The 21317-nt window shown below is 47.7% G+C and overlaps 1 protein-coding gene across 1 annotated transcript; it reads right to left on the reverse strand.

The window, feature by feature from the left end:
- Nucleotides 1-642: 642 nt before the first annotated feature.
- Nucleotides 643-16438, reverse strand: LOC127389820 (transmembrane protein 182-like). The gene is made up of 5 exons (XM_051630697.1): nucleotides 16167-16438; nucleotides 13483-13600; nucleotides 11379-11477; nucleotides 8808-8945; nucleotides 643-1482 (listed from the first exon to the last, which is right to left on the reverse strand). The coding sequence occupies exons 1-5, from the start codon at nucleotides 16317-16319 to the stop codon at nucleotides 1253-1255; spliced, it is 738 nt and encodes a 245-aa protein (XP_051486657.1). The 5' UTR covers nucleotides 16320-16438; the 3' UTR covers nucleotides 643-1252.
- Between the last annotated feature and the right edge of the window lie 4879 nt (nucleotides 16439-21317).

Below are 21317 nucleotides of genomic sequence, written 5' to 3' on the forward strand. Positions count from 1 at the left end.
AAATCCTTGTCAGTTCTCTGGTGTTTTTACAAACCTCTGCATACAAGGGATAAATTACTTCACCTCAACAGTTTGGTATAAAATTAGCATGAATTACTCCCAGTGGGACCACCATAGCCTGTCAGACAACGTGCACTGGAGCAATCATAGTGGGAAGACAAGGGGTGATGGATGAAAACTGGAAGAGGGAGATTGAGGTGAGACATGAGGAGGAAATTCTTTGCTGTGAGGGTGGTGAGAGCCTGGCCCAGGTTGCCCAGGGAAGCTGTGGCTGCCCCATCCCTGGCAGTGTTGAAGGGCAGGTTGGATGGGGCTTGGAGCAGCCTGGGCTGGTGGGAGGTGTCCCTGCCCATGCGGGGGGGTTGGAACTGGATGATCTTGAAGGTCCCTTCCAACCCAAACCATTCTACAAATTGCAAAAATGGAAAGGCATCTACGTGGTATTTAATGTAACTTTTTGGAGCAGACTCTTGTGCTACATCTGTAGAATACAAGGTCCTATGGTCTACCCTAACAAAGAACATTGTTCCCCCCCCTTCCCCCCATCTCTGACCATCTTTCAGTTTTGGGGTTGTAAATCCCCACAACACCGTGTCCAGGGAAAACATTAAATGCTGCAAAGAAACACTAATGAATTCGTGGTAGGTTTCATGCCACAGAAACTGGTTTATTCACTGAAGGAAAGTTAGGTTGGGTCCAGGTACATTTGTATGTTTAGAATCAGGGGCTTCTTAGGAAAAACAAAGAGGTTCTCCCGTTTCCCGACATCCCATGAAATGGTTGTCCTTTGATGTCAATTAGAGCCAGCTAAAATAAAAATAAAATCATTCTTAATTGCTTTTCAGAAATAGACATTCTGGCATCCAGCGTGGCCGCCAGAGTCAATTACCTTTTCCAAGAAACAAGGATGCTGGGAAGGCCACAGAACTCCAGCTCTGCTGCTTATGGATGGGGGGGGGAAGCTGCTTTCACAGCCAAGGCTGTTCCCAGGGCTGCAGGTAAAATGGATGCAAAAGCCATAGATACATCTCAAGGTCTGCGAGGTGTGACCATGCTGAAGCTGGACATTCAGCCTGGTTTGGGGCTGAGAGAGGTTGGATGCTCAGTGCTCCGTCCCTGCCTCCAGGTAAGGGTGGGTATGATCATGCACCTACAATTATAGCTACAAGAACCACCTAGTCCTCAAAACTCGGGTGTGTTCCGTTCCAAGGAGCATCACCAGTTTTCTCAAGTGCCCTTCTCCATATTTGTCTTACTCCAGGGACTTCCTAATGTCTCTGCCAACCAGGTAGAAGAGGAGTCCAGAAATTAAGACCAGGGGCACCCCGGCTGCAGCAAACATGAACGACCACCCGTAGTGCACGTGCACGGGAACGTCGTCCAGGCACTTCTCACTCCTCTCCAGGAGGATGTACTTCTGAAAATCAGCTGCAAACTCCTTCCACATCACGAAGAGAAACACCAGCAGGAGAAACAAGCCTCCTGGCAAGAGAGACAAAGATGAGTTATTCTTACAACCAGCTTATGAATCACAGAAGTAAAACGGAGAAAAGGTGGCAACACGTTTCCATTCCTTCTTGCAGCAAAGCTGAGTTGCAGAAGTATTATTCATGACCTTCCTCTGCACGTTCCCATGAAATCCAAGCCCAATCACCATGGGAGAGACCCACATGGCTGAGACCAGCTCCTGCCCAGCCACAGGCAGATCAACACCTCGTGCCTTGACCGCCGGCGCTACCGAGGGCTCGTTGCAGCTTTGGAGAAACCACCATCACCATGGTTGGTGTTCACAGCAGGCATCTAAAAGTAGGTCATTTTTTCTTTTTTAACATTTAATTTCTCTTATATGAGTGAGAAGGTGAGACTAAGACTGATTATTTTTTTTTTCCCCTTTTTTACCTGCCCTTTCCAGTAGTGTCAGATCCAATTTCCAGCAGAAACACAGAGATGTGGGGATCAGTCTTGCTGATGGCAAGTGTTACCCAGCACCCAACCTGCCCAGCAGCAGAGCCCACACAGACACCAGTGGCTGCTGTGGCCTGTGCAGGGCCCCTCCACCTCTTGTGTTACCCTTCTTTGAACTGAGCTTTGCAACCAAGCCTTAAAACACGTGAGGAGGAGGATAGGTGGTGGTGTTTTGCAGAGAAGTAACACGGAATAGAGTGGAAAAGGCAGGCAGCCATGAGATATTCATCTCAGATGGGTTACTAAATCACAGAATTAAAAGAAATAAATTATAAAGAGCTTATTCTGTGAGGCTAGAAAGTATTCCTTTTGGCAGGTGAGGCCTCCTTGGCATTCCCTGGTGCCAGGCAGCTGGCAGGAGGGCTGAGGCCACACTTGAGGCTGAGCCATGAGCCCAAGGTCAGCATCTTGCTTGGAGTGGGTTTGCTCCCCTGTGACCCAAGGAGCAGAGCTCCCATCTGAGCTCACCAGCTCCTCTTTCCAGATGCAGACCCCAGGGAGGGCAGTGGTTGCAGGAAGAGTTGGCCACATCTGAAAAGCACCTCCTAGACCTGCCGTGGGTTTGGAGGCGTTGGGGTCATAACAGGAACCTCCTTTCCCCATAATCCAAAGGGATGCTGGTGAGAGGCTCAGGTCCAGCTCCTCCATGTGAAGAAGATGACAAGAACTAGTGTGGCCCCAAGATATTTACTGTATCGCATTAAAGAATAGAGATAGTGCATTATAAAGTCAACATATATTAAAACTAAACAGTGATGTTATGATGACAGATCTGAAAGCACATCAGTAAGATCTGCTCTGGCTCCTTCCACAGCTAGAAGCTGTGATATAACTAGAGACAGAGATGTATATAGAGATATATACACATGCAGATATATAGATATGAAAGAAATGCATCACAGCTTATAATATTTTTATAGGAGAAGTGAACAGTTGGAAATTAATTTAGTTGACAAGCTACCACACAGTTCTGTGGATGTGTTGTGGCTTCTGCTGGATTTAATTTCTCCCTTTGCAATTTTTAAATCAGAGGTAGCTTGTAGTATATTTAATTCTTCCTCCTGGCAGCTCATACTCTGCACAACCCAGCTCCTGTGCTAAGCAAAGGACACAGGTAAAGCTTGACACTGGTGGCTCTGCTTAGTGATGGTGGGGCCTGAAACCTTGCTCAGAGAAGACACATCCATGTTCAGCTGCATTCCTGCCCTTGGTGGGGCTAAGCACATCTGCAGGCAACCTCCACTTCCCAAGCTGTAGCCAAAAATGAGACTGAGGGGAAGGGACTGAGGGTTCAAAGTCCACGTGTTAGATAGAAATTGGAGCTTCCTGCCTGTCCTGAGCTGTCATGTCTGTTGATCTGCCTCCTCTACCCTAAGGCTGCAAAAAGCACCTTCATCATCCAAAACTGGAGTAACCACGAGCATATCTTTGATGTCACCACGGGCTGTTGTTCCCAGCCCTTCTCCCTTCCATGGAGAAGTCCTCATGTTTGCTGAAGAGGCAGGGGAGGGGTTAAACAGCAGCTGTTGTAGCATTTGCATGTTCATTGAGATTTTGATACCACTTGAAATTAAGTGCACAAATAAATATTTTACACTTAATAGGAGAGTTGTATGCTTAAAATACCAATTACTCTACCATAAGAAAAATGATTGCATGGTTAAATAGTCACATGTCCCTTACAAAATACAATATATTGATAAGAAGGCAATTAAGTCTTTATTACTGATGTAATTTAAAATTAAATTAATTAGATGGCAACTGAACCTTGAAAAGTGCTCTTTTAAGGATCAATTTCTATTTCATTAACTTATGATACCTACGGTCAGAGATGCAAGTAAAAATGTAGTCCAAGTGGGACAGAGGACACAGGTATGGTCCTGCTTTGCTTTAAAATCTTCTGGTTTTCTTTAAATAACCCTGGGGGTGTTTTGTTGAATGACCCTAGGACAATTCAGATGGCCTAAGCTTCATTTATTGAAGAAATCAGATTAATTGGACCATCCCCAAGCTCACCAGGAGCTGAGGATGGGGAGATGGTCCCAAGAGAAGCACCTGTTCTCTCCTGGAAGGATTTATTATTAAACAGGTACTGGAGGTGATGGCACAGCCTTGGCATCTAAATTAAGAACGTTTTCACACTCTGGGAAAATGACAAGCAAATGTAAAGTAAGCAGCCTCCTTCCCTGAAATAATTACAGGTGAGTGGGTGAGGAGTCCTTGGGATTGGCAGCATCTCCTTGGTGAGGAGAGGAAATCAAAAGGGCAGGAGCAGCTGAGGGAGGAGGGTAGATACACAGAAAGGGCAGCTCACTGACAACTCAGCAGCAAAAAGAAATGCTCCCCTGGAACAATCCCAGGTATTCGTGACACTGCCTGAAATCTGTCACACTTTAAACACTGGTAGACTCTTCACTGGGGAATGGTCAGGATGCTCCACTCCCATCTTACCCACGTGAGGATTCAGGCTTTTTGTTTTAAAAAGGCTGCTCGTTCTGGATTTTTCATCCTTTGAACAGGTCTCACTTTAACCCCTCCTTTTTGGGGTCTTGAGTCTCAGGTGCAGCAGGAAGACATCTTCAGTTCCTGCCCACCCCAAGTCACTTTTTATGTAAGGAGACAGATTTCTTCCTGCCTTGGGCAGCAACATGACAAAACCCCCCTTGTTTTCTGCCCAATAAATGAGCCCAGGGTCAGCACATGCACCCGAGAGTCAGGATGTTTGTTGGATTTGGGTGAAGACCTCATCAAACCAGACCACGTCCCTGCTCCTCTCAGCATCCCTGTGGTTTCTACCACTGGAAAATTAGCCAAGTGATCCCTTTTTCTCCCCCTTCCCTCTTTGCCTCTGTTCATAAGGACAGTGTGGAAAAAAAAGGAGCTGCAAAACTCCATCTCGACGCTGATGAAGTCAACAGCATCTTCTAGAGAGGGGCTAAGTGCAAGAAGATTGAGGTGGGGTATTAAATCTTTCTCCTTTGAACCCACCTGATGCTCCATCTCCCCTCCCAGGAGAGCTGCACCCTCCTTGTGGGGAAATTGGAGATGGGCTTTTCCTTTCTCTCACTTGGTGTCCTTGTGACAGCTTTATAGCTGCTAATTGTAGGGGCAGGTGAGTAAACTCAGTCTTTAACTCTTGTTCTGGGGAGGATACTGAGTTTCTGTGTATTCTGCTAATTAGGAAAATAACAGACTTTGACTCCTTCACCTTTCTCACCAGGTGAGGTCTCCCTGGAGGTTTCTCTTCTCCAGGCTGAACAACATCAACTCCCTCAGCCCTAAAGACAGTGCCCAAGGGAAATGAAAACTGAGGAGCACAAGCACAGAGAGCCAAGAAGAACAACCAAGCAATTCAAACAGCTTCCAGAAGCTGCAGTGCAGCCTCTCTCGGTGACATTGTAGTAATAATTAGTCATATTGTCACCTGACTATCAAAACAAGGGGGACAATTAGTCACCAGGCAGTGCCTGCCTCCCCTTTGCAAGGACTGAAGCTGAGGCTGAGATGGCAAGTGTTGGAAGGACAGCAGCTCCTGCAGCTGGGGTGCTCTGGGGAGCTGGATGGTGAGGATGGTGGCTCAGGATGATGAGGATGGTGGTTTTGGCAGGCAAGGATGGCAGCTCAGCCAGCATGTGATGTGCAAACACAAGCAGCACCACATGCCTGGTGGGGCTCCAGCTCTATTTCCCAAGCCACCCAGCAGAAGGAATGAAGGTGCTGGCTCCAGTCCCTTGAAAGGGACCCTCCCTACCCCCAGCACTGCATTTGTTCCAGGAGCTGGCAGACACTCAGGTTTCTCCTCTTGAAATGACAGTAAAGAAAAGGCATCTCAAGGAGGAAAGCTAAAGGGATCTAATGGAGAGGTAACAATCTTCACCCTAAGGCAGTGAATCCCCCCTGTGACCTGGCACAGCAGCTCCTAGAGGTCACCTCAGCCTGGTTAACCATCAGGGCACAGATTAACCCCAGTAACACCTTTAGAGCCTTTCAGTGGCAAATATTGCATGGTTTTGCAAAGATTAATCCCAGCTGGGTTTTCCTGACCTGGGCATGGGCTGCAGGGAGGTTATGGACAGCTGTGTTAGGGGATGACCCAGGAGGACAGGGCATCTTGCAGTCATGGTGCCCCATCTCACCATCCCACAGCCAGAACACCTTCCTGAATTACAAACTGCCATCTCTTCCACACTTCCTCAAGGAGAGATCCTTTCTGCCAGGGAGGTTAATTAACACTGACCCCCAGGCCATGATTAGAAGACAAGATGTGTGTCCTCCCATGCCCTGTCTCCAAATCCCACTCTCCAAAGGAAAGGGATGGCAAAGGAGCTGAAGCTGTGTTCAATCTATTGTTCTTACAGCTTAGCACAGTTATGCAAAATATTTTTAGAAGGGGCAGTGAGAAAATAACCATGGAGGGCTGCATCCTGAATCCATCAGGAAGCCAGTGCCAAGCAGGATCCAGAGGTCTGAGCTCAGGATCCCGGCTCAAAAATAAAACATTCAGCTGAAACTCTGAGCAAAACTTTGCTGAAAATGCTGAAATACTGTCACATTCTCCCTTTAGATTGAAAAATCTAGCAGGAAGCCTCTTGCAGCTGAACTCGGTCCTCTTAATGACAGTTAATAACAATGATTGCTGTTCAGATTGAGTCTGCATTAATACAAACTTCAATTTCAGCAGCAGCATCTTTGTCTGATGCCAAGAGGTTTGTGTGATGCATAATCAGCTCCTCTAAAAAGTGTCACATTCTATGGCCCAGCCTTTCAATCAAGAAGTAGTCAAATAAAGTGCAAAAACAACAGGGGAAAAAAATGGAAGGGAGGGATTCAATATTGCTCAGCCTCATTTTCTGTGTGATCTTTGACCTGTCTGGCCAGTGCCAGAAGGTGACAGGTCACAGTTTTTCCATTTGGGCTGAACGTTGAGTGTTTTGAAGAGGCTTTAACTGAGGTAGCCAGTGTCTCATCTGGAAGGATTCAAATATTTGGCTTGAATCTCACTAGAAGAGATGACTTCAATGCATTCAGATGTCAAGTGGCCAACACTCCTCAGCAGAAGGCCCTGGCACCTGCTGGAGGGCTGATCACAGGATGTCTTGCATTCCCAAATGAAATCCATGGGTGTAAAACCACTTGAAATTTGCCTTCAGAAAAATCAAGCCCAACCAAGGATCTATTCAACTAGATAAGAGAGAGATAAGGAGGAACCCAGAGGCTGGCTGCCCTCACTTCAGCAACAGAAGACCTGGAGGCACGTGGAAAATCAGACAAAATGCAAAGTTAATTAGCAGAGGCAGGTAGAGCCACACTGATTTAGTGCCTTCCAGGTTCTTTTGGACAAATAGCTTCCTGTCATCTAGCTTCATTTTAACAAGCAGCTTGGTGGTTAATTATTAGTCCATGTGGAGGAGAAAGAACTTAGGAAAGGAGCTGTAAAATGGACTGGGAGCTAAATAATGGCACAAAAGGATAAAAGGTAACAATAGCAGGACATCAGCAGATTGGAAGTTTGGGTGGAGCTCCTCCAAGGTCAATGTTGGGAGCTCTCTTGTTAAATATTTTCATGGGTGTTTTCAGCCCCAAAAAACTTGGGCACACACAAAACCCAAACTGGGAGCAAAGACACTGCCTGGTGCTTGATTAATGCCACGTGTGGGGAAGCAGGACCTGGGGCAGGATCCATAATTAAGCTGTGGTTTTCCAGAGAAAAGTCTGACTTCATTGTGGAGTTCTTCACTTGACATGGCTCTGCTGAGCTCCAGCCTTTAGCTGCTGGAGTTGCAAAAGAGATTTTTCTGAGTTGGAGTCACTGATAATAACCAAGTATCTCTACTAGTTAAGCCAGTTATTCCTCCTCAAACAGAAAAAGAAAAAAACAAACCCAAGTGATAATTCAATGGAATCATTCATAATGATGTGGGGAAAATGAACAAATGTCTGGTTTTAATTCATTTTCCTGCTGGGCCACCTCTTTACCTACTAAGCCAGCCCTCCCATTTCTGGGTGTCCCTGTCCTTGCTCAGTGGGGCCTCCAGCAGCACCAGGTGTTAACAGCAGAGGCAGGAGAGGTCTGAGGGCAAAGACTGACCTAGGGAAACCTAGTGCAGCTGAGTGCTGCCCCAGGTTAACACCAGCAGGTCTTCCAAGGTGTGTCTGAGGGAGCTGGGGGTGTCCAGCCTGGAGCAAAGGAGGCTGAGGGGAGACCTGATGACTCTACAGCTGCCTGAGAGGAGGTTGGAGCCAGGGGGGGTCGGGCTCTGCTCCCAAGGAACAAGTCATAGGACAAGAGGTAATGGCCTGATGTGGTGCCAGGGGAGGTTATGTTGGATATTATCAACAATCTCTTCCCCAAAAGGGTTGTCAGGCCCTGGCCCAGGCTGCCCAGGGCAGGTGGAGTCCCCATCCCTGGAGGGGTTTCAAAGCCCTGGAGATGGTGCTGAGGGACGTGGGGCAGGGGTGGCCTTGGCAGGGCTGGGTCAATGGTTGGACTTGATGGTCCTAAAGCTCCTTCCCAACCAAAATGATTGTGTGATTCTGTGAGCCAATGCTACGAAATTCCCCAAAATAAAAGGCTCTGCTCCCCTGCACTGCAAAGAAGAGCAAGTAGTTTTCTCAAACCCCAGCCTCCCTAGGACTAAAGACTACCATGCTAAAGCTCGACACAGCATAAGAGGTTTCTTTCCAGCAGGGGAGGAGGGAAATCATTGACAATGCAGCTCCCACCAGAGCCCCCACTTCCCTCCAGCACTGCCTGGTCCCCAGCTGCTCCCCTTCCCCTGCACTCAGCCCAAAGAGCATGGATGCATCCCTGGCCCACGTCCCCTTGCCCCTCAGCATCTTACCCGAGGTGAGGAGGAACCCCCCTCCAGCTTTGTAGGCACGGGGGCTCACGAAGGGCACCCCACAGACCAGCAGGAGCCCTCCCACCAGCCCGGTGGCCACAGCCAGGATGATGAAGGCCGTCCAGAAGCCTCTGTACACTGCATGGGGGGGGAAAAAAGAGTAAAATCAGGGAGGTGAAAGGCAGGAAAAGTGGAGCGAGTTCAGGTTGGATGTCAGTGTCCTAGGTAACAGGGTTGGAATGAGTACAAGGGGATGGGGAGGTTGGCCAGGGAAGGGTGGGGAGCAGAAGACACCGTGGTTTGCTGTGCCTGTGGGGGAGGGAAGGGATTGGCAAGAAAGGAAGGAAAATGGGAAAACTGGGAGAGATGGAGTCAGGTCACATCTTTGTTCCATTTCAATTACCGCTTGCAGAAGGCACCAGGTTCCTGGTTTAAAATCAAGGCAGTTTTTGCTTGCAGGGAAAACAGGAGCTTGTGATTTCCCCCATTCATGGCCTTGCTTGACTCCAAGAGCAGGGCAGGAGTGTGGCTGCCTCTTCATCCCCTGGGTTTGGGGGTTTTTGCTGGGACTTCATGCAGCCACACTGGCCAGAGCCAAGCAGGTTTGTGTCCATCACATCCCACAGGACAGGATAGACCCCACCAGTTTAGATCTCTGAGTAACCAAGTCTGTTCCAGTCCCTGCCATAAAGCCTGGCCAAAGGTGGTGGCCATCAGGCTCTTGCTACCCTGCTCCCAGTTCCCCTGGTTTATCTGGTCCTCTCAGACCACCCCATCCTGTTCTGTCCCTTGTTTTTCAGAAACTCTAAGTTAGAGAGGTTAGAGCTGAGCACAAGCAAGTGGGCAGTGCTGAAGGGATTCACACTTGAAAGAAAAGGGTTACAGAGAAGATGCCCTTTTTCTCATTTGAAACCATTTTGTCAGGAGAGCCACTTAGGGAGAGATAAGTATCTTGAACTCTCCCAAACCACAGAATTCATTTTCATGTTTAACTTCCCCTCACCAAGTCCTCTCAGGGAGCCTATGAGGATGCAGAGGCAGAATTATCTCTGGAGCAGGTACCAGCTGGAGGACCCCTCTTCCTGGATGGCCTCCTGGTTTGTCATCATTTGCACAGGAGGATGGACTAGTTTGAAGGAAAATGAATGTTAATGGCAGAAGTTCCTGCTCTTGGTGCTGGTCCCAGAGCATTTCAGGGGGTGGATGCAGCAGGGAACTCAGTGTGGGTGCTGAGACACCCTCCCCTCCATGGGGATCACAGCAGGGTGGGTGCCAGGACCCTCCAGGCACAGCCAGTCCCCAGCACCACCCCAGGAACCTGTCCCAGTGCTCATTGCTGGGCAGCAGCTGGAGAGAATTCCACAGCCAGGGCTGACAGGCAGGGACAGATGCCTCCAGGGCCCTTTATTTAGTACAGGGAAAAAAAAAAACCCAGTGTGCTCAGTGAGATCATTCAGAAACCAGACGTCACGCCTGCCTGCCTCTCCTGAGCAGAAAATAAAACCCCCCCACGACAGGATTTGGCTCCTCCTTTTCCCCTCCATGGGTCCCTCACATCCATTTCACACTGCAAGGTGCTCCCTGAGGCAGGAATCCTGCACAGCCCAGCAAAAGGAACGAGCTGCCCTAAACGTGATCCTTGGGTTGGTGGTTTGGTGTGCTGGGTATTTTATTGTTTGTTTTTTTTTTTCAATTAATTCCTCATATAAAAAAAAAAAATAAAAACAAAACTAAAGGTACTGCTAAAGGCTAAGGAAAAGGTCAAGATGTTTGTTTGTGCAGGATGCCTGCCCTGGGTTCCCCAGAGGCAAGGTGGAGTGATGCAGACTAGTTAGAGAAATCAATTCATTTCAAAAAAGATCATTGAATTAATTCTAGCTGCTGCCACCAATTTAGCAAATTACAATTCCTAACGGCAGCTGATTCATTAAAGAACTCTGCAAATACAGAGAAACACAAATAAAAAAGGGAACTTGGTTGAAAAGGGAGCTCTCCAACTGGGTCTTGCTCGGTGTATTAAAACAAGTCAGTCACTTACGTGGAGCTTCTAACGATTTGGTCTTTCCCTGATTTTTCCAGTGCTTGTTTATTTTGCTTTGCAACAAGTCAACCCCAGAGCTCTCCCAGGAAGCCAAGGCTCTGGAAATGGGTCAATGCTGGATTGCCACAAGCCCACAGCCCAGGATCAATTCTTTTTGTTTCTGCAGGGTCTGGATTTGGCCATGGGGCAGAAGCCCTTTGCCTCCAGCTCCTCCCAGTGAGTGAGGAGGTGGGAGAAGGGAGAGGATGGATTTAGCATCTTCCCTTGCTGATAGGAGTAGGCACTGAGCACCCAGGGGAGGGTGCAGGGCTGGCAGCCAGGCATGGCTCCTTCTGGAGGAGAGAAGATGCTGGAGAACACCTCCATGTGCTCATGGCTTGGGGCAGCCAACTGAGCAGAACCCTTTTGTGAAGGAGCTTTCCAAAAGTCTTGGGCGAGCTTGGCCACAGCATTTGCACCAGGAGAACCAGAGCAATGACACACATGGTGACCCCTGTCCCACCACTTGGGGAAGGAGGAAAGAAACCCACCTGCTGTCGTGTCGTAGGAAGGGTGGGGAAAAGGTCCAAGAGCAATGGGCAGAGGGAAGAGGTATCCATGCATGCAGAACTTGGGGTGTACTTGGCTGGCTGAAAAAGAACAGCAGAAAAAGAAACCAATTGTATTGCTTTTATTCCCTGCAAAGTCACAGTTACTGGGTTCAGAGGCACAAAACCCTCACAGAAGGCAAAAAGGGCTGGTGAGTCAAGAAGGATGGAAAACCCTGTTTGGAAAGAAAAAAAGAGAAAAGAAAAAAAGAAAAAGAAAGAAAAATAAGAAAAGACAAATAAGAAAAGACAAATAATAGAGGAAAAGAGAAAAGAAAAAGAAAGACAGAAAGGCAAGGAGAAAAAGGGGCAAAAAGTTAAAAAAATGAAGAAGAAGAAAAAGGAAAAAAAAGAAAAGGGGGGAAGAAAAAGGGAGGGGAAGAAGCAGGGAGGGGGAAAGAAAGACTGATGAGAGAGAGAGGAGACGTAACATGTTCTGAGACTTCTAGCTGTCCACCATCTTCAGAACCTGAGTCTGATTTGGGCATAAATCATGCAAGATGGAGCAAATGCCATCAACGTAAATATTCCCATTGCTGTTTTCTTCCAGCAAACGTGTCAGACAGCCCAGAAGGGGCAAAGCTACTTGGGTACCAGACCAAAGTACCTTAACAAGACCTGCAGTTGGTGAGGAGGCAAAGCACAATTAGAAAGGAAGTGCCCCATCAATGTGAATACCACTGAGGCTTATCATGATTAACGGGAACAGAATGAGTGTTAAATTAATTAATTAATGGTTGGCTACTTATTTAAATATGTTCCCCAGCTCAAAGGAGCACTTTATAATAGGTGGACATTAGTTCACGCTAAATTGGCTATGGAATACCTATTGACTTAATTATTACATCCACAAGGGCAGCAAATTAATTTGCCAGATCAACCCTATTATAATAAATACCTAAAGAAGTAATACAAATTTGCCAGTTATCAGAAAGAGCCATTTCACTCCAGGTGACATTATAGGACATCATGTGTTTCCATACAATGTCATTAGTTAGCAAAGCCCCTCTTCTCAAGCCTGTTCTTTTTATATCAAGACATTCCCACTCAAAATATCTGAATGGTGGCAGTAGCTGTTCCTGCCAGAACTGGCAGGAAACACAGGTCAGGGGCTGGGGGACAGCAAAGTCATTGGCAAGTTTGATCACAGCAAAGTAAATTCCTTGTGAGGACCTGCACAGGGTTGGTTTTTTTTGCCAAACACCCTAGGAGGGAAATCACTCTGCTCTCCTGGCACCTGAACATCTCAGAGCAGCCTGAAGCCACCATGAGTGCAGGGTCAAGGCTTTTGCAGTGTTCAAAACCTCTGCAGAAATGATTCAAAACATCTTTTTTTCTTTTTTTTCCTAAATGTCTCTAGGGTTGTGGCAGCCCAGGGAAAGGCTGTTCTCTAATTACCCACCCTGCACTAACGTGGGTGAACTGGTTGTTGGCTCAACGTGCTGGGGGTGGTCTCACTCCTTTGCTCTTCCTGGTGGGAACACCCTGTTCACTGGGCCAAGACCTCATACTTCACATGGGCCACCCCTCAGCACCAGCTGGTCTCTCAGAACAGGTTTTCACCCTCTCCTTCAATTCTTTTTTGGAAGAGTGAATGAGCTTTCAGGAAAACCAAAGAAGATTTTGCAGGCATCTCTGGTTTTTTCACGCGTGGCCCACGGTTTCACTGTGGTCCTGGAGCACCACAGGTGTGCACCCAGCCTTCCCAGTGCTGAAATCAGTGGGAACTGGGAACATCCCAATGGCTGAAAAGGCTGAGAAGAGCAGTGTCAAGGGCCAGGAAAGGCACAGGCTCATGTTCTGCCCTTAACTGAACACAAACAGGGATGGGGGAAGAGCTGGCCTTGCTGTGGAGGCCACCACTCCCCAAGACTAAGTGATACTTTAAAAAGGCATCAAGAGGTTCCTACATTTCTGCAAACAACCCTCTGAGAGCAAACTCCAAGTCAAAAAAAGAGCACAGAAAGGGTGACCCAAGTTTGCTTTTGATGTAGAGATGATGAGAATGAAAAGAAGAACAAGATGTCTGCAGTGGCATCGTACTCACTGTACCAGAAGGTCCAGATGGTCTCTGGGTGCCCCTCGCCGAAGAACCAGCACCTCCAGAAGAAGCCCTCGTGGTGGAAAGTGAGGACCTCCTTCCTGACCTCTGTCTGCACTTCATCCTGGGGAGGAATGAAAGCCCAAGCTGACACAGGGATGATCATGGGAAAGGGTGTATTTTTTAGAGGGATGTTGCTTTCATTTTTTTGTCGGGGTTCTCATTTATTGTTGAGCTGGTTTTGGAGGGGTTGGGGAACCCAGAGTCAGGTGCTGTCCTTGACTTGCTGGTGTATCAGAACCACAAAATGTCCTGATAACAAACTGTCCTGCAGACCTTCACAAATTAAATTTCTTCTTTAATATCTTTAAACCACTGATTTTTGGAGCTGGAAGGGCACGTCAGGGAGCAGAGCATTCTGGGTGGACTCTACTTCTTCAACACCTACCTGGAGTAAATTTTACTGCTGTTGTAACCAGTTTGAAGCAGGTTGATGACCAGGTAGACGATTGTAGGGGTGACCCAATGCAACAGTTCAAGTGTCCTTGCTACTCTGCAGGGTCCAGGTAAGGTCTGACTCAACCCCAGAAGTCAGTCCAGCTCTAACACTCCCCATGTTCCAGCCTCTTCCAACCACCAGCCCAAAAGTTTCCTCTTTTCTTTCTCTCCCTGCTGAGCCCAGTAGAAATTATGCTCAACTTATGAGAGAGACAAATTAATCTTTCCACACCATTCTCCTTATAGACCAGGACAGGGATTTTGACAATTGTTCACTTTTTGGTGAGTCTACTTCAACTACCAGACCAGATCTTTGAGCACAAGGTCTAAGTCTTTCCAGAAGGGACCATACTGCAAAGTTGAGTCATGGACTATTTACCAAAAGCCTTATTAAAACTGTAGCCCAAATCTATTTTGCCTTTACCACATCAAAATTGGTAAAGGAGACACAACTGGTATAAAATGACATTTTGTGGAGGATGGAGAAAAAGGATTGGACCCTGGGAACAAGAGAAAGGAGACGGGACTTGACAAGGAGGTGCTAGAAGATCATTCCCTCACCTCCGTGTTTTTAGGCAAAGAGGTTTGACCACTCCTAGAGCTCTGACCTGACTCTCCTCTTACTTTCAGGATAAATTACCAACTATGCTAATGGTAACACGCAGCCCTCAGACTCCATCAGCTGGATGGCTGCTGACTCAGAGCATCCATGGCATATTTAATCACTGCTTGGCAGATCCTCGAGCCCATCCTTATCTGTAAGGGACAGGATTTGCCAGTTTAAGAAAAGGCAGAGAAGGAAAAAAAAACCACAGACCCGTTGTACACAACCATGAACTGAAACAGAAATAATAAAAAGAGGGTCTGAAATAGAAAGAAAATAGCTTGGAGGGGAGAGTAAGAGCAGTTCCTGTTTCTGCCTGATGCCTTTGAAGTAGCTCTGCCTTAGTGACAGGCTCACTAGCACTGGGCCAGGAGCCTTTCTGACATGTTTCAGGTGCTTACTCGTGTCGTGCAGTGCAACAGCTCCACTTTAAAAGACAACACCACAAACTAAAGTCTGAAACAATTAACAATGTCACTTCCCAAGTGCACAAAAACTGAGCCAGGTTTCTGACATCTCCAGGGCTTCACCAGGCTGCTTCAAACAGCAACGTGTCTTCTGCCAGGCAGTTTTTATATATATCCATATATAATTTCTATTTTTTTAATAGAGAAAGTCATTTGGAAACATGACTCAGGCAAACACTGTCCTACATTTGATGATGGGATTCTGGAATGATAAAAAAAATCTGTCTTGCTGGCATCATGATGCCTCACCCAGTGTGACTCGCCACAGCAGAGAAAAATCAAACCTAATTGGGTTGAACTTTGAAATAACAAAAATCTGCACACAACAAGGATCTTCCTGTCATTTTGTAATCAAAATCACACATGGATCAGCACAAAAACCTTTCTAGAGAGTGGGTGGCTCAAGGAACCGATCTGGTTATTTCCTTGAAGAGTTAGACAATAGTAAGTGCAGCTAAAAATTCAACTTTCACAAGTGACACCAGCAGTTAGCACTAAAATACCACAACATCCCTCAGAAGTTATATTTCCTGATAGCTAAAATCCTATCTATATCCCTTAATTTTAAAATATATAGGTCTCTTCTTGTTCAACAGGCAGGAATTCTTGCCTAGTCTGAGCAGTGTCTGATGTTCGCTCGTGTTTTCTGACTGTGCTGTAATCACATCACTTCAGATGCAAATGATTGCCAAGTCCTACACTTTAAAATAGGAACTATTTTTAAAAGAAGAAACTACAGAGGGAGAAATCTTTTAATGGCAAATATCAAATTTCTTTTGTCTTTGGAGGCAACTGCTGTCGACAAGTAAAGCTCTTACATTTTTGCCTTTCATTCTCTAATGTTCTTATTTGCCAGATTAGAGAGGAGCTGTCTTCATGCCTCCTAGATGCATTTTACTTCAGTCAAAATGCTGGATACTGGGGAAAAGCTGGTTCAGATTTTAAAGTTAGCTCAGGCTGAGGTTTTAAATTAACAGGTCACTTCTAACGAGCATAAATACGACCACAGATTAAAACCAACCAGCGCCGAAATTCAAAGTATTTAGCGTTGCCTTTAGAGCAAATGATTTCACTAAGTCAACGCTTTCTCTTCCCAAGTAAGGCAAGATGTTGGAGTTTACCTCCCCGCTCTGCAGAGTGCTGTTCCCACTGGGAAAGATGCCACAGGTCTCTGTAGCCAGGAGCCAGTAGTCGGTCCCAAAGGCGAGGAGGAAGAGCAAGAGGCCGGTGGCGCCGAAGAGCCCGCCTGCCAGGGCAGCCACTCCAGCCTTCATGGGGCAGCAGGGATGGGCAGCAGGGCTGGAAAGCAGAAAAGAAGAAAAACTCTAAAGCTTCCAGGGTCCCTGGAAGAGGGAGACAAGAGAAGTGCTATTTTTGGACGGGGATAATGATCTTCTCCTGGCCGGTGTGAGTTTCAGTGGGTGGTGGGGAGAGGACTAAGAAAAGCAGATGACCTGGGGTAACCAAACAGCTGTGGCACGAAGGAACATGCCAAACTGCTATTGGGGCAGAACAGGAAGGCTTCCAAATAAACACATGGCCGTTCACTCCAGAGGAGCAGGGCAGGAGCCCTGAGCCTGGCTGGCCAGGCAGTCCCTGCAGGTCAGGAGTGGTCACGGTGCAGAACTGCCCGGGCACGGCAGAGCTGCTGAAGCCCCTGTGTGCACCAGCTTGGCAGAGAGGCTGGGCACCCATGGAGCAGGGCTGAACTCACCTTCACCATCTCGTGGAGCCTGAAGTTTCCACAGCCATTGCTGCGAGACACCTTTGTCCACATCCTCACCAGTGCAGTGTTGAAGTGGCACCTCTGGAACACAGGTCTCCTTCAGCTCCTGCTGGTGGACCTTTCGCACAAGGAAACCCCAGAGATCCAAGCAATAAGACTAAAACCTTGGTGAGAGCTTCAATATCTCCCAGTCACGATGCAAGCAACCCATGCCAGCACATCTAAGTCAGGCAGGGCCACATCTAGCAAGCCAAGGACCACCAGATCAGGTGTATGCACCAATAGCTCCTGAGTGTCTTGCTCTGCAGTTGTAGAAGGTTGTTGTCTCTCTCCTGCCACTGAAAAGCAGACCCTGTAGCATCCACACCCCTCCCACCACCCCAGCCTGCTGGAGAAGCAGTGTCTCATGGGGACCAGGACATTCCTGCAAGGAATTTCATTGCCATTTGGTTCCAAAGGTTTTTATCTTCTGCTGGAGCATCTGCTGTAGATCACTGCCAGGAATGGGACACCATGCTAGGAAATTTACCATCTCTGGAGGACAACAACTGTGTTGCTGTGACATGCCAGGAGGCTGGGGGAGGAAATTTAAATTAGAGTGGAAAATTCAAGTTTTGATTTTCAAACCTTAGCCTGAGTCGTGGCCTGTTCTAAACAGGGAGACAGATGAAGATGTCGACTTCCTTCTCCTATGGGATTCTGACATGCCAAATTGATTTCCAAATCAATTTAATAGTTAAAGTCAACTGTGAACATATGGGTACCTCAGAGAAGCTGCACACTGGTTAGGGAAACTGGAGAGGGATGGGTAAACTTTTGACTACACTTCTAGCCCACTGTTGAGGCACATGGAAGATGGATGTGCTCTCTCTTCTTCTATGAGCACAATAGATGTTGAATTCTAATAATTTATTCTAGTTTCTGCATTTTTCCTTCTTCAACATTGCAGGCTGGGAGAACTTTTAAATAATACATCAGACCTCTCTTCCTCACTGTCAATGTGACTGAGATGATGTTGACTTTCCCTGACCACGAGGGCATGAGGCATCCCACGGGATCCAGGAGAGAGGTCCCTGCCCAGAGGAGCCCCTGCACCAAGACCTGGAGAAAGGAAAGGTGGGCCAGGTTGCAGACTGACCATCATGAAAGGGCAAAACTCAGCCACAGCTCCATTAGTCAGAACTAGAATGGGACTGCAAGGGGCAAGAATCCAAGGGGGGCAGAAGGTGTCGTTGCACCTGGCATGGTGAGGCAGGTGGTGGGTGACAAGACCACAGGGAGCTGCAGGACAGGGCCAGTGGTTGGTCTCAAAGGTTAGGCTTACATCTTGGTTGGTCACACAAATGGAAGAATGCCTTCTAATGTTTGAATAAGGGGGTGAAGGTCTTCTCAGCAGGGCTGCATGCTGCTCTGGGCAGGTAGCAACATCATCGTGTGGCCTTCAGACATCCATCTGCTGGGAGAGCTGTGACACAACAGCTGTCCTCTGGGAATTTAAAACGTACACCATGTCTCTGAGCTGCTTAACCATCCCTTTTCTTCCAAGCAAACTCTTTAGTCAGTTAATGGAGAGGACTAATGACCCTGACATGATGCAGCCTCCCAGGCAAGCCCTGGCTGTGCCTGGGGGAGAAGCAGCAGCTCCTCTTCTCCTGCACGTTCCCGGCACCAGCGCCTGGGAAAGGAGAAAAGAGCCACCCCAGCCCTGCAATTTGGCATGAAAAGACACACACTGTCCCTCCCTGGCCACTTGCTCACCCTCCCACCTTTAGCTGGCAGCAACCCCTGCTGCTGTGATGTGTTTGCACGTACATGTTTCTGGCCAACCTTCTCCTCACCTTCTCTCTCCCCACACCCCCACGTCCGAAGCCTCTCCCAGCCCATCCCTGGGCAGCCCAGCATATCCCTTTTTTTTTTCCCCAGTTTGGAACTACAACACACCCCCAGCTCACAGCCACCAGGTTACCTGGTAGGCTCCACTGCTGCAGGGAGATGACCTCTGCAGATGGAACACAAAAGGGTTGATTAAATACCAAGTGCAACTTACCTGTCGCCTCATTCATCTTCAACAAGTGTGGGTTCAATCTGCCACCATTTAACAAACGTGCCACACCAGTTAAACCTGTCTGAAGTGATCAGAACAATCAGTTGCCATCTCTTCTTGTGATCTGCACCTCAGAGCTGAGCACGGGGGAGCTCGGGCAGTGCTTGAAGGAGCTTGGTGCAGACAAGGGTCTGCACACCCGAAGGGAGGACTTCATTTCCAGGTTGCACAAATTTGGAAAGCAAAGAGGGCTCTGATATATTTTTAAAGCAGGGATTTCATGGACACTTCCACATGGAAGTGTGTGCTTTTTGGTCCTCTGCACGGGGCGTTGCTGTATTTATGCTGGTACAAGTTAGCACCACTTGCCATCTGGAAGGTGTCCTCAGCAATTCTCCAGCACCTTGGCAGGAAAGCCCCTGGGTGGCTGTGGCTGAGCAGAGCTGGTGCCCAAGCCTTGGCTCCTCCCTGGCTGCTCTGTGCCCAGCCAAACAGCTTCCAAGTTCTTCAGTTGTGGGAGAGGAACTCAGCTTCCAAGGTCAAAATGCCTCTCCATGCACTGAGCTTTCCCTGCTCCTTGGCACCCTCCCACACCTGTCTCTGTTGGGAGCTGAAAAATTCCTGGGCATGTTGGACAACGAGATGGTGCCTGAGGCACCAGCAGCTGCTCCAGCAGCACGTGCTGGGAGCAGCCAGGTTTGCTGGGGACACGGTGGGGCTACAGCCCCCTTATGTTTCCTTCCATTCAGTGATTTTTTTTCCCATTAGACACCAACCCCACTGCATCCAGCCAGCCCAGTAGGTCTTGGCACCTCCTGGGAGCAGGTACTGGGGCTACCAGAGGAGCAAACTCACCTAGTCCTGCTTGGCCAGGGTTCATCTAACCTCTGCCCCCCCTTGCTTCTCTATTTCTTTGTTGCTTAGGGGAAAAAAATAGATAAAATCAACATTTTTATAATAGGAATATTTTTTCTCCATAAGGCTTTTTAGTCTTACAAGCTGGACTCATAGAAAAAAAAGAGTTTCCTTATTCTTCAGAGGAAACATCTTGATTAAATATAAAACTCTGACCCAATCTGGTTTCCAAGTGTAAATTAACTTTCTGCTTCCCTTTTGTGCAAGTGTTTTGTTCATGTAGATTTTATACAATGCAATAGGCAGCCATGCTAATAGACATGGCATGAAGGTACTAGAAGAAAAGAAAGGGAAAAAAAAAGAAAGAATGGCAAGAAAGCCACCAATAAATCATTCCAGCCCCTCTCCCTTCCTCTGCAGTCAGGAAGGACTAGGGATCTGCTGATAAACTCATCAGAAAATGTGGATTTTATAAACAAAAGCAGGGAGGGTGACACCCCCAACAACACCAGGACCTGAAGGGGCTCCAGAAAAGCTGGGGAGGGACTTTTTATAAGGGGTTGTAGTGAGAGGACAAGGGGGGATGGATTAAAACTGGATTAGGGGAGACTGAGGTGAGACATGAGGAGGAAATTCTTTGCTGTGAGGGGGGTGAGACCCCGGCCCAGGTTGCCCAGGGAAGCTGTGGCTGCCCCATCCCTGGCAGTGTTGAAGGGCAGGTTGGATGGGGCTTGGAGCAGCCTGGGCTGCTGGGAGGTGTCCCTGCCCATGCAGGAGGTTGGAACTGGATGATCTTGAAGATCCCTCCCAAACTATTCCGTGATTCTATGACTTCCCCGAGTCCCTCTGGGGACCTGCTCACCTTTCTGCCTCGGAGCTCATCCTGCTGATCCATCATGCTCTGAGAGATGTTCCACACCATGTTTCCTTAGGTAGATGGGGTCAACCTCTCTGCTGGATCTCTGCCTTTCCTCTTGCTTCCACAAACCTCCTAACAAGAAGAAACCAAGGAGAGCAAAACCACCCAAAGCACAATAAGTGCTACCAGCTTGGCCTTGGAAATGTCACCAACATCCCCGGATGGTTTTGCAAAGAGAACCCCCCCAGCATGACCTGTGATATCTATATGGGCATTTGCTCCTTTAATTCTGCTTTAAACTTATAATCACAGCTTCATCCCCATCTCATGCTCCTTTTTCATCTCTCCAGTCTCCACGTCTCTTGGAAGAAGCACATAAGCCAGGATGTTGAAAGATCCTTCATTTTTCACGTGAGGTTGAACACCCCCCAGCACTTGATCTCAGGAGAGAAGAAAAGCTCAGATTTGTCTCCCCTGCTTCTTCAGTGTCACCAGCACTTTCCAGGATTAAGCCGTTATAACTTCCTTCAGCAGCAGTGAAATAAAATAAACACAAGTGGGATTTTCTGGTGGAAATAAACATCATTTTCACAAGGCCACGTGCTGAACACAAAATGCTTTTAGGAGTGGTGAGGCCAAGGGAGATTTATGGCCCACGTTGTAAATGCTGCTGCTTGATCTATGTGGCCAGACCTTTCTGAGCTTGTCTGGGGCTCCCACGTTGCCATTGAGCTCCTCCCCAGCATTAGCAACTTTTTTGCCTGCTTTCATTTCAACTTTCAAAAGCC

This window comes from Apus apus, chromosome 12 (assembly GCF_020740795.1).
Source record: "Apus apus isolate bApuApu2 chromosome 12, bApuApu2.pri.cur, whole genome shotgun sequence".
Lineage (NCBI taxonomy): Eukaryota > Metazoa > Chordata > Aves > Apodiformes > Apodidae > Apus > Apus apus.

Excerpts from the sequence above, each read along its gene's own strand:
- LOC127389820 (XM_051630697.1), bottom strand. The coding sequence starts at position 16,319 with ATGAAGGCTGGAGTGGCTGCCCTGGCAGGCGGGCTCTTCGGCGCCACC. Across the intron at positions 13,601-16,166 it reads GCACTCTGCAGAGCGGGGAG|GATGAAGTGCAGACAGAGGT; the intron begins GTAAACTCCAAC and ends ATTCCTCCCCAG. Across the intron at positions 11,478-13,482 it reads CATCTGGACCTTCTGGTACA|CCAGCCAAGTACACCCCAAG; the intron begins GTGAGTACGATG and ends GTTCTTTTTCAG.